This window comes from Miniopterus schreibersii (assembly GCF_964146895.1).
Source record: "Miniopterus schreibersii genome assembly, chromosome: 1".
In the NCBI taxonomy this organism is placed as follows: Eukaryota; Metazoa; Chordata; class Mammalia; order Chiroptera; family Miniopteridae; genus Miniopterus; species Miniopterus schreibersii.
In genome coordinates, this window is record NC_138101.1 from 170,848,790 (window position 1) to 170,860,965 (window position 12,176).

Below are 12,176 nucleotides of genomic sequence, written 5' to 3' on the forward strand. Positions count from 1 at the left end.
GCGCCGGCGGGCACGTGCGGGGAAGGGTTAAGGTGCCGAGCCGCCGCTGCGCGGAGTTTCGGAAAGTTCTCCGGGAGCCCGACGGCGGCGCCCCGGGGCGGACCCCGCGGAGGCGGCGGGGACAGGACGCCGGGGCTCGGGGGCTCGCCCCTGGCGTGGTGCGGCGGGGCAGAACCAACGCGGAGCGGGGCAGAAACCGGGCGCCGCGAACTCGTCAGGGGGCGAGGAGACCCGCGGGAGAGCGGGGGCGGGGCGGGGGCGGGGCGCGGGGGCGGGGCGGGAGGCGGCCGGCGCGGCGCGGCGCCCCGACAGACGGAGGGCCGCGGGGGGAGCGGGCCTCCGAGCCGAGGGGCCGGCGCGGGGAGGCGGGCGCCGGGCGGGGGCTCGCCCGGCCGCCGCGTGACGTAGCGCCGGGCAGGGCGTTATCAGCGGCGGGCGGCGGCGGGCGCCGCTCGGGCCCGGACGGCTGCAGCCAGCGGGTCGCGAGCGCTCCCGGCCGCCGCCCGGGCGGCGTGAGCCGGCGGCCTGAGCCGCAGCCTGAGCGCCCCTCTCCTCCGCCCGCACGCCCGGCCGAGGTGACGGGGCTCGCTGCGGGGCTGGGGGCCATGAAGCCGAGTGCCGCCGGGACGGCGAGGGAGCTGGAGCCGCAGGCGCCGGCCCGGGGCGAGCAGCGCGCGGCGGAGCCCGAGGGGCGCTGGCGGGAGAAGGGCGAGGCGGACACGGAGCGGCAGCGCACCCGGGAGCGGCAGGAGGCCACGCTGGCCGGGCTGGCGGAGCTGGAGTACCTGCGCCAGCGCCAGGAGCTGCTGGTCAGGGGCGCCCTGCGCGGCGCGGCGGGCGCGGGCGCGGGTGCGGGCGCCGCGCCCCGGGCCGGGGAGCTGCCGGGGGAGGCGGCGCAGCGCAGCCGCCTGGAGGAGAAGTTCTTGGAGGAGAACATTCTGCTGCTGCGGAAGCAATTGGTAGGTCGTGCCCGGGGTGAGGGCACGGCTGTCCGGCCGACGGGTCGGGGTCAGGAAGGGGATCTGGGGCGGGCTCGAGGGTGCCTCTGGCTGGGGAAATTGTGGCGGTTCCCGGGACCCCCGCCCTCCCGCCCCCCCGCTCCTGCGTGCCCCGCGTTGTGCCAGGCCAGGAGCTGGCGACCCTGGGAGGACTGCGGGGAAGGGTGGCCGCTCTCCCTTCGGGGCTCGGGGAGCGGCCTGGTGGCCACCTTCAAGCTCTCTAGTTAGACGAATGAGTGCATGCCCCCTCCCCGAAGGCTCGCAAGCCCCTCAGTGAAAATGCCCTCATTCGGAGGTCTCCTTCGCTGCCTGCCCTCCCGCCGAGAGGGGACAAAAGCCGAGGAGGGGTCCTGTGGCGCGGTTCCCTGTCCCACGCGCAATTTTACGATCACGCGGAAGCGCACGTAGGAGCCCTGCCCCTCCCAGGGCTCCCCCCCCCAGGGCTCCCCTCTCAGGGCTCCCCCCCAGCCCCCCCCAGGGCTCCCCTCTCAGGGCTCCCCTCCAGGCCCCCCCCAGGGCTCCCGTCTCAGGGCTCCCCCCCAGGGCCCCCCCGGGGCTCCCCTCTCAGGGCTCTCCCCCAGGGCCCCCCCCAGGGCTCCCCTCTCAGGGCTCCCCCCCAGCCCCCCCCAGGGCTCCCCCCAGCCCCCCCCAGGGCTCCCCCCCAGCCCCCCCCCCCAGGGCTCCCCTCCGCGCCAGCGTTCGCTCGCGCTGCTGCTGCATCTCAAATAGAAGCCCTTTGTACAAGCTGCTGAAACAGACGCAACTGATGGAAATTTGGCTGGAAAAAGTGCCCCTCCTCTCTCATTTTATACGTACTGCTGGCCGCGACCGGCGGCGGAGGTGGGAGCCCAGGGAACCTGCTCCGGGGAGCCTGTGTTGCTGGAGTCCCGCCAGGGCCGCCGTCATTCCGTGTCATCTTCATTAACGGGGAAGAAAAAGAACTTTGGCCTTAATGTGCTGGTGAACAGCTTTTGACCCCGCCTCGGAATGATGGCGGCAGCTTTGTTTCCGAGACCTCAAAAATGTAGTTTTGAAAGCAGCAGGGGGAAAAAAAAAAAATCCTTATCTGACCATGTGATACTATCCGAAACTAGACACATGCTAGATAATGTCCCTCCTGCAATAAGGAATGTGGTGATGCTGTGTGGTTGTCAAGTGTTCTCGTATTATCTCTTTTCAGATAATCTCTCTCTTTTTTGATCATCGAAGCGCTTTTACTTGTTAGGTTCACTTTTTCCTGAAGAAACACATCCTAGCAGACAAGCATGTGGTTTATGCCCAAGCTTTTTAAGTCAAAGGACACGCAAGAGGAGGAGTAATTCCCAGGAATCTATTTTGTACGGATGTATGTTCATCATGGGTTGTGTGACACCTCTGTTTTGGCATTTTTACCTGTGTTCCATTGGTAGCAGACCAGATTTTGGATGTAACATTGATTTGAGCCAATTCTTGCCGGCTGTGCCTGGTCGTTGACATTTTATGCATTGTCTTGTACAATAGCACCTTTTTGTCTTTATGAATCTCAGGATTATGAGTGGCACATTCCTGTTGTCCCCTGGAGGGGAGCAAGGCAGCAACATGTCAGGAGAATTCCAGTCCAGTCAGTGTTTGGGGGTACTATTTTCATTTGTAGACTTGGCATTTGTGATTTGAACCAGATGCCTTTTGAGGTTTTTTTTTTTCTTTTTTGGTTGTTTTTTTTTTTTCTTTTTTTTTCTAGCAATAGGAAGCACTAGGTGGCGGTGTGAGTTAGCACTACAGATCTGTCACCTTTGGAAACCCGAGTTGAGTTCAAATCTTGATGGACCTTCCCTTGAGGGTTTTGAATTCTGCCAGCTCACATTTTACTTGGCACTGGCTATTAGTATTAGTTTCTCACTTTCAAAGACTCTAAGACTGATTAAACTCCACAAAGCAACTAATAGAAAACAAAGCTCTGCAGGACATTTGGCCAGAAAAATCTCACCTAAGTAAGATTATAGGAAATCTGTTACACTCTGACTTCAAATTAAAGAGTCTACTGTGAAGTACTGTTTTGTAAAAAATTGGCTGCACACAGAAGATATTATAAAGTCTCAGTGCGGTTTTTTTACCCTTACCTATAAAAAGTAAGTTTTATATTAGCTGAAACTAAAAGCAAGTATTGTTTTTATGAAGAAATTTTATATCACCATAAAATGTGAGAAAGTGGAATTAAACATGGGACATATACTTGAAGATTTTCTTTATTTCGGGTCATCCAGTAAATTTTAGTTTTGGAAGATTTAGTGAACTCTCTAAATGGTAATTTGAAGACTTACAGCAAACATTCTGGTTCTTTGTCACAAAAATGTGTTCATTTTTCCTTTCTCCATTTCTTCCTAATCAGAATTGTCTGAGGAGAAGAGATGCTGGCTTGTTGAATCAGTTGCAAGAACTTGACAAGCAGATAAGTGACCTGAGACTAGATGTAGAAAAGACATCTGAAGAGCACCTAGAGACAGACAGCCGGCCCAGCTCAGGTGAGTGTGTGAGCGTAAGGACACCATTCTGGACTCGGGAGTTCCACCTGGGCCCCTGTGCTTAACATTCCCAGACCTGCAAATGGCAGTTGAGTTTGTTTCCAGTGCAGAGAGAACAAGAAAGCAGTCTGGCTGCCATTCAGTTGCATGAGAGGGAACTAAAACCAGACTACAAAATTTTTAATAATGAGATTGATCTGACTGGAGTCCCCCGAGTTTAAAAATAAAAGCTTCTATTCAAATTTCTGGAAGAGCGGTCCTCCTTTGAAACTTGAGAAAGTCAGAACTGGGCTAGAAAATTAGTCACACTTCAACTTCCTGAGACCACTTTGAAAGTTTTTTTTTTTTCTTTTAAACCATTTGGCTCCTTAAATAGAATAGTTTTCTCTTCAAGTTATTCTTTCTGAAACGTTCATGATAATGTTGAGGCTTTGGCAGACCTAAGTCTCTTGCCTTGTACATCTTTAAAGGTTGAGTCAAGGAGGAAGGTCAATTTGACCATGAGAGTAACTTTGAAGTGTACCCATGGTTATGGGCTCTTTCCTTTTTCTAAGGATTTCTTGAAATAAAACTGTAAAATCAGGACACTAAGTCCAGTGAGCCAAAATTACTCCCCCCGCCAAAAGTCTCCCTTTCCTACCTTTTCTCGATGATTATCCCTTTTCCTTTTAAGCACAAATGTATATTATTGCATGACATGATCTTAATTCCAAATGGTGTTTTTATTTGTAGGGTTTTATGAGCTGAGTGATGGGGCTTCAGGATCTCTTTCCAATTCCTCTAACTCAGTCTTCAGTGAGTGTTTATCCAGTTGTCATTCCAGCACCTGCTTTTGCAGCCCCTTGGAGGCTACCTTGACGATCTCAGATAGTTGCCCCAAATCTGCAGGTAAGCCTTTTAAGGATCAATATACATTTTTTTAATTGGAAGGGGTCATTGATTCCTTAAAGATTACGTAGCTTCAACCCCTTTTACTGATGAAAATCAAAGGCTCCAAGAATTTCATCTACTTGCTGCATTTAGTGCCATAGTTGCATCTAGAACCAAGATGACCACTATTCTAGTCCTCTTTGGGTGCCACTTGGCTTTAGATTCAGCTTATCTTTAGAAATCCTGTCCCGATATTATAGGTTTAGAACTCTGTTTCTGAGCCTTTGCTTAACAGGCTTTGTTAGGCTTTAACTTGTATTTTCTTTTGAAAACCACTTCGTATCTGTTTTCTTCTTGAATCATTCAAAGCTAAAGCTTACAGTAAGTTAAATATATCTGTCAGCCTGGCCAAGGGCTGCCAGGTACTTGAGGGAGCAGTGGCCTTTCCATGTTCTCCAGAAAGCTTTGTATGATAGCAGCTCTCCTTCTAGCAGGTGGGTGGGATGAAACGCCCTTAGGCCATGGGCCATTGTTCCTCATTTTGGGCTGTCCTTGCAATTACCTCCAGAGAGAAGAGTTTCTGCATTTCTGCTGTGCTTCACACACTGTACTGGAGGGTCTGCATACATTTATCTCCTTTGAATCCTCCCAGCAGTTCTGCAGGATGCAGGTGTTGTTAGCTCCATTTTATATATAAGAAAATGAAACCTAGCGTTAGGTTAGGTAAGTTGTTTAAGGCTAAATAGCAAGTGAGTGACAAAGGCGGATTAAGCTCTGGCCTAAACTGCCAGGTTCATGTTTTTCCATCACACCACGGGAATTCAGAAGTTGTTGTGTTCAACCTTTTCATTGAAAAGAGGGGAAATACGGTTTTAGATGCTTTTTGTCAGAGACTCCTCGTCTGCTGAATGGCAGAGTTGTTGCTGAAACTTGGGACTCCTTCCTTAGTTCTGCTTTGTTTTGATTCCTCAGAAGAGCGGAGAAAATATGGGGAGTAGAGAAGCTGTAGGTGCTGGCATAAGCCACTACACTCTTGGTTTGTCTGTGTTTTCCTCCTGGGTATAAGACTGAATTCTTGAGTCCAGACAATGCAAACAGCACCAAACAACTGAGACTGCTAATTGGCTGGTGTCTTTGTATTTGTACAGTGTGTTGTCAGCAGCAATCATTTGGGGAAGCCCAGATCAGTGTTATCTAGAGTGTCTGGGCCTCAAGTTCATTGGTAATTGCTCCCCTTCACTCTGCAGATCTGGTTTCAGAGGGAAACTTAAAAACCCATTAAAGGCACTTTGATGCAGGTTTTCCTCGAAGACAGACTCCTCTCCCAAATGCCACATCTTCACATAATTGAAACAGTTGGGCTGGGTCTTGAGGGCTGGGAAGCCTGTTTTGTTCCTTAACTCTTAAGTAGGGAAAGGGGACAAATGGTGAAGTGCAGGTTAATGTGGCTTTAAGCAAGTCAGATAGGCCTTAGGGTAGTGGAGGAGGGGTGATGGGCAAAGATATTAGAAAGATAGGTTTCTCCTTACAATAAGCTACATCTTGGGAGTGGAGGTGGAGGGGGGAGAGGACGTGACACTTTTATTTCATAATGATCATTTCTTTACAAATTAATCATATTATTTCTGGGTCTAGACTATATTTTCCCAAGAGTGCTAATCATTGAAGTTCAGGGAGCTTTTCCTTAAACAGTTAATATAGAATCCGGCACATAGTAGGCTTCCAATATTGAGTAAGTAAATGTAATTGAGGACAAATTAAATAGTGATAAAAATTTTTATTTTCTCTAACTTAAGGTCATTGAAAGGATTTGAAATTTGCACTATTCACGGAGATGAGTGGTCAAATCGTTTAATTAAGCAAGAAAGCTTGATATTGTATTTTGGCATCTACATTTTTGAGATATGGAAAATTTATTCATTAAAACCATTATTCAGCCTTTTAAAACTTTATCAAGAATTCCTTCTTACTTAAAAAAAATACCGTATTTTGTTCGTGTCACAATTGAAAATATAAGGTCATTATTATTTAAATTTGATTAGTCTCTTGCAATTTGATTAATTTCCCTGACCTTTCAATTGGCAGTTATAGTTGAACATATGTTGATAAGAATTAGGTCTAAAAAATACAAAATGAGGAGAAAGCCTGTAGAAAGTATAGTTTATCTGAAGTTTTTTAAAGGAAAACCAGGAATAGAACACAGGGGAAAGTAGCCTAGAGAAAGAATGACTAAAAGAACATTTATTTTCCCAGTTATAAATGCAGTACATGCTTATTGAAAATTTAGAGAACAGGAAACAAAGAAGAGAGTAAGCACCACTTGTTTTTTCACCACACTGAGATGCTACAGTTAGCATCTCGGTGTGCTTCATATAAGTCTTCAAATAAGACTTTCTTATTTGCATCTGTACAATCTTAATAAAATCATAATCATAGTCTGGTATGATATCATGATTTTCACTAAACTTTAAAGTGTTTCCCCATATTATTGAATAATTTGAAAGCATTTTTGGCCCTGGCAAGATAGTTCAGTTGGTTAGAGCATCACCCCTATTCACCAAGTTGCCGATCCCCGTCAGGGCACGTACAAGAATCAACCAGTGAATATATAACTAAGTGGAACAACAAATCCATGTCTCTCTCTCTCTTTCTCTCTCTTTCACCCTCTCCCTTTCTCCTTTTTAATGGCTGAGTATTTTTCCTTCAGAGGCTACATATCTTAGAATTTTAGTCTGCGCGCTGTATGTAAAATAGTGGAGTAGCTCATGGAGTACCTGTTGATTCTTTGGCATTCTCTCTCTACCCACGGATTTGTCTTCCTAGAAATTGGCCAGAGGCAAGCTGGTGCTGACCAGTTCATTTCTTCAGAGTGTACCTTTAAATGTTTTTCAGATCTCATAGGATGGTTGGACTCTACAGAAGGCCACTGGGAAGACCAGGCCTCAGAGGCAGTTTGCCGTTTCCCCTCCACATCACAATTTAATCCCCTTGGTGTCATTGCAGATGTGAATCCCAAGTACCAGTGTGATCTGGTGTCTAAAAACGGGAATGATGTCTATCGCTATCCCAGTCCACTCCATGCCGTGGCCGTGCAGAGCCCAATGTTTCTCCTTTGCCTGACAGGCAACCCTCTGAGGGACGAGGAGAGGCTGGGTAACCATGCCAGTGACATTTGCGTCGAATCCGAGCTGGACGCCATCAAGACAGACACCCCCTTACCGTCTCCAGGCAGTTTGTGGTCCGCTCCCCATCCTTCATCCAGTAAGAAAATGGATGGCTACATTCTGAGCCTGGTCCAGAAAAAGACACACCCTGTAAGGACCAACAAACCAAGAACCAGCATCAACGCCGACCCCACCAAGGGGCTGCTGCGGAACGGGAGCGTGTGCGTCCGCGTGGCCGGGGGCGTCGCCCAGGCCGCTAGCGGGAACCTCAAGAATTCTAAGCAGGCGCCCTTGCCCCCTGGCGGAATCCCCTCTTTGGACAATGGGACATTCTCGCCCCTGAAACAGTGGTCCAAAGAATCAAAGGCAGAACAACTGGAAGGCAAGAGGTTGCCGCTGCCAGAGGGCTGCTCGCCCGGCGCTGCCCCTGAACTTCAGAGTAAGCACCCGCCCAAAAATGCCAAGCCAGCCTCGCAGGAACATGCCCGGTGCCCCGCCACTGTCCCGGGGGAGGCCCCTAAAGAAAGCAGCCAGGTCCCAGCTGCGTCTCCGAAAGAGAGCCCCGGGAGAGGCCTCGCCCCGCTGCCAGAGAACAAAGTTGTCCAGCCACTGAAAAAGATGTCGCACAAAAACTGCCTGCAGGCAGCGCCCCCGGCCGCGCCCCCGCCTGCCCCGTCCTCGGCCTTCCCCGCCGAAGAGCGGCCCGCCCTGGATTTCAAAAGCGAGGGCTCGTCTCAAAGCCTGGAGGAAGGGCCGCTGGTGAAGGCGCACTTCGTGCCCGCGCAGCCGCCCGCCAGGCCGCACCGGGGCGCGCGGCCCGCGGCGGCCCCCAGGGGCTCCGCCCTGAAGCACCGCGCCCAGGCCCTGCACGGCCCCGACGGCGCCCTGCCCGCCGTCAGGGAGAAGACCCGGGCGGCCAGCAAGAAATGTCGGTTCCCCGACGACGTGGATACAAATAAGAAGCTCAGGAAGGTCTCGGCCAAGGCGAGGAGGGCCGGGGGCGGCCACGCCGAGGCGGGTCTCCCCGGTCGGCAGCTGGGGGCGGCGCACCGGGCGGGCAGCCGGGTGCACGGCCACGGCCGCGAGGCGGTGGTGGCCAAGCCCAAGCACAAGCGAACCGACTCGCGGCGGTGGCGCGCGGCGGCCGAGGTCTCGTACGAGGAAGCCCTGCGGCGTGCGCGGCGCGGCCGGCGGGAGGCGGGCCTGTACCCCGCCGTGGCCCTGCCCTACGCCAGCCCCTACGCCTACGCGGCCAGCGACTCCGAGTACTCGGCCGAGTGCGAGTCCCTCTTCCACTCCACCGTGGTGGACACCAGCGAGGACGAGCAGAGCAACTACACCACCAACTGCTTCGGCGACAGCGAGTCGAGCGTGAGCGAGGGCGAGTTCGCGGGCGAGAGCACCAGCTCCAGCGACTCGGAGGAGAGCGGGGGCCTCATCTGGTCCCAGTTCGTGCAGACGCTCCCCATTCAGACCGTCGCGGCCCCGGACCTTCACAGCAACCCCACTAAAACCTTTGTCAAAATTAAGGCTTCGCATAACCTCAAGAAGAAAATCCTCCGCTTTCGGTCTGGCTCTCTGAAGCTGATGACGACCGTCTGAGTAGGTTGTGGGTGTAGAAAGTGTTTTGTTTTTCCTAGTGACCGAGGGCGAGGTGGTGTCTTAGTTTTTGTGTGTAATAATTTCGTGGAATGTTTTCCTTTCGTTGAGATGAAACCGAAGTAAATTAATGTCTCTTCTTCATTATATGTGGACGCTAGTGCCTTTAAAGGAAGGTAAAGAATGTTTTGCTGGTTAGAAGTAAATATTGAGGTTTTCATGGTGGTGATAGTGAATACATTTTGTGGTATCAGCTGATGGTTTTAAATTTCCTGAGCATCTGTGAAGGCACAGGTTTTGATGTTCAGGTTTCGTGGGAATGAGACCTTTTTGATCCGAAGATCAGGTAGGTGGAATTATAGGACCTACATTTGTTTCTGGGTTCTTGAGGGTAGTGCCTCCAGGAGGGCTTTCCTGTTGTGTGAAGTAGGTATGAGGGACAGTGGTAGTTTTCTGTGATTTTTTTTTTTTTTAATGTAGTCTACATTTCTCAGACATACCCCCATCCTGTCTTTTGAGAACTGTTTGGTGTACTGGACTCGGAACTTGAAGACCAGGCCCTAAGTCCAGAGAGCTGGTGACCTGGATGGGGAGGCTGGTAATACCTTGAAGGGATTCACTAAACTTTTGCCACACTTGGTGCCTCGTCCCTGGTTACGGTAACCGTTTCTAGGGCCGTTTACCCAGCATTTTGATGCCTTTTCCCTCCTCCCTAATTTGCAGCAGATTCAACCATTCCTCCCTTGGAGGACTTGCCTTTGGGATAAAATTTTGGTCCGTGGGTACAGAGAAATTCACTCCTAATAACCTTGGGCGTGACTCCAAGCCCACAATTGCTCACTGAGCGCTGTGCCACCTAAGCCTTGGCCCAAACATGTTAGTGCAATCCAGTCCAGATTGGACCACTGACCCTGTCTGGAAGGGCTTTTTTTTTTTTAAAAAAGAAAATGGTTTTTTGGTAAACAGTATTGTGTAAAATTGCTTTTTTTATACCAATATAAGCATGTTTTGTGCATGAGTAGTATTTTGATATTCCTGTTGATGTTAAATTACTGTATGATATAAACAGTATGTGTTTTTATATATCGTGTAAATTTAATATAACATTATATGCTGTAATAAACGATTTGTTTTACTGCTCTTAAGTTTGTTATTTGGGTATAAAACCAGATGTTTACACCTATAAATCTTGTACTGATTATTGTGGGATTTATATCCTAGCATTAGAATATTTGCAAAAATTAAGGCAGGTTTTAGGACTTCAAATGGATGGTAAGAAAGAGGAAATGCAAACCACTTCTTTAGAATAGTTAAGGTACTTCTATTTAAGGTAAATTTGATAGATATGATTTAAGGAAAATATTTCTGAGAATTCCCTCTCCCCCAACTTTTTAGTATAAAATATTTATAATGTGGAAAAGTTGAAAGGATGGTACAATAAACATCTGTATGGATATCACCTAGATTTAACAATTGCTAACATTTTGCTGTTCTTGCTTTAACTTTCTATATGTATGTATTAGGTTAAACCATATTGCTGGTTTTGTAGGTCAAAGATAGATTTTGGCTATCCTTCCTCCCCACACTACACAGCTGTACTATTTTAAAGTAAATTTCAGGCATGATATCTCATCTCTGAAAACGTAGGCATGTATTTCCTAAGAACAGGAAGATTCTCTTATATAACTACAATATCATGATCACATACACCCAAGGAAAATTGACAGTAATTCTTGATACCAAATATTTAATCTCTATTCAAAATGTCCAATTTATTTTAAGAATTTTTTTTAAATCCTCACCCAAGGATATGTATGTTTTTTTATTTTAAAATTGATTTTTACAGCGAGATGAAGGGGGAGAGAAAGAGAGAGACATCTATCAGTTGCCTCCTGTACAAGCCCAGACTGGGGATTGAGCCTGCAACCTAGGTATGTGCCCTGACCAGATATTGAACCCGCAACCTTTTTGGTGTACAGGAAGACATACCAACCAACTGAGCCACCTGACTGGGCTCAAGAATTTTTTAGTAGCCCCTTCTCTGTTTTCCCCAACCAGGATTCAATCAATGTTATGCATTGTATCTGTTTGTAGATCTCTATAAACTATTTAGAATAGTCATCTCACTTTTTTTTTTTTAATGACATTGAGTTTTAAAGTCAGGACACTTGGTTGTAGAAAGGCCCACATTCTGGATTTGCTTGTTTCCTTACGTTGTCTTAACACCTAGTCCCTCTGTATCCTGTAAATTGTGTGAGGTTTGATTGGATTCAGTTTATCCTTGGCAAGAAGATTTACTAGTGATCTTGTGTACTTATATTACTTAACATCAAAGAACATAATATCAGGTTGCCTTGCTATTGCTGAATTGAAGAGTGATCCCTGTCCTGACCGGTATGCCTCAGTTGGTTGGAGCATCATCTCATGCTCTGAAAGGTCGAGGTTCAATTCCTGGGTAACATACCCAGGTTTCGGGTTTGATGCTTGCTCAGGGCATGTGGGATGTTTCTCTCATTGATGTTTCTCTCTTGCTCGCTCTCGCTAAAATCAATTTTAAAAAAGAAAGAAAAAAGACCAGAAAAAAAGTAATTGCTTGGCTAAGTTTGGTAAGCAGAGCTTTCTTCATTAAAAAGTTCGTTTTTTTCCCTTTTTACAAATGTTTGGTATTTGTGGGTGATTATTTGGTACTGTGGGCATACCCTATTCTTCACAAATGGCTTTAGCTTACATTGCTGATCTTTGCCTGAATGCCTGAATCGGTTATGGCCTTCTGAATGCAAAATGGTAGTTTTCCAACTATCTTTCCTTCTACCTTTATTAGTGGACATTCTACAAAAAAAGAGCTTTTCTTGTTATCTTCCTTTTCTCTTGAATATCATTATAGACTCATGGGTTTTCATTTGATATCTTACAATCACCTATAGTTATTGTTCTTTTTGATGCTCAACACATCTAAAATTTGGCCTGTAGGAGGAGAAGTTTTGTTAAAAGGAAACTGTAGATCAGCTCAATCTCATTCATATATTTATTATATGTACTCAATT

General features: G+C 48.3%; 1 protein-coding gene across 3 annotated transcripts; it reads left to right on the top strand.

Moving 5' to 3' along the window:
• The first annotated feature begins 431 nt into the window (after positions 1–431).
• On the top strand, positions 432–10,272 carry DACT1 (dishevelled binding antagonist of beta catenin 1). 3 transcript variants are annotated; one of them, XM_081144251.1, is made up of 4 exons: positions 432–959; positions 3,367–3,499; positions 4,232–4,387; positions 7,262–10,272. In XM_081144251.1, exons 1-4 carry the CDS (start codon positions 606–608, stop codon positions 9,133–9,135), a joined length of 2,517 nt encoding a protein of 838 aa, XP_081000377.1. In that variant the 5' UTR covers positions 432–605; the 3' UTR covers positions 9,136–10,272. The 3 variants fall into 3 exon arrangements, with proteins under 3 accessions (XP_081000377.1, XP_081000379.1, XP_081000378.1); XM_081144253.1 differs by having other exon boundaries at positions 7,493–10,272; XM_081144252.1 differs by having other exon boundaries at positions 433–959; positions 7,373–10,272.
• The last annotated feature ends 1,904 nt before the right edge of the window (positions 10,273–12,176 follow it).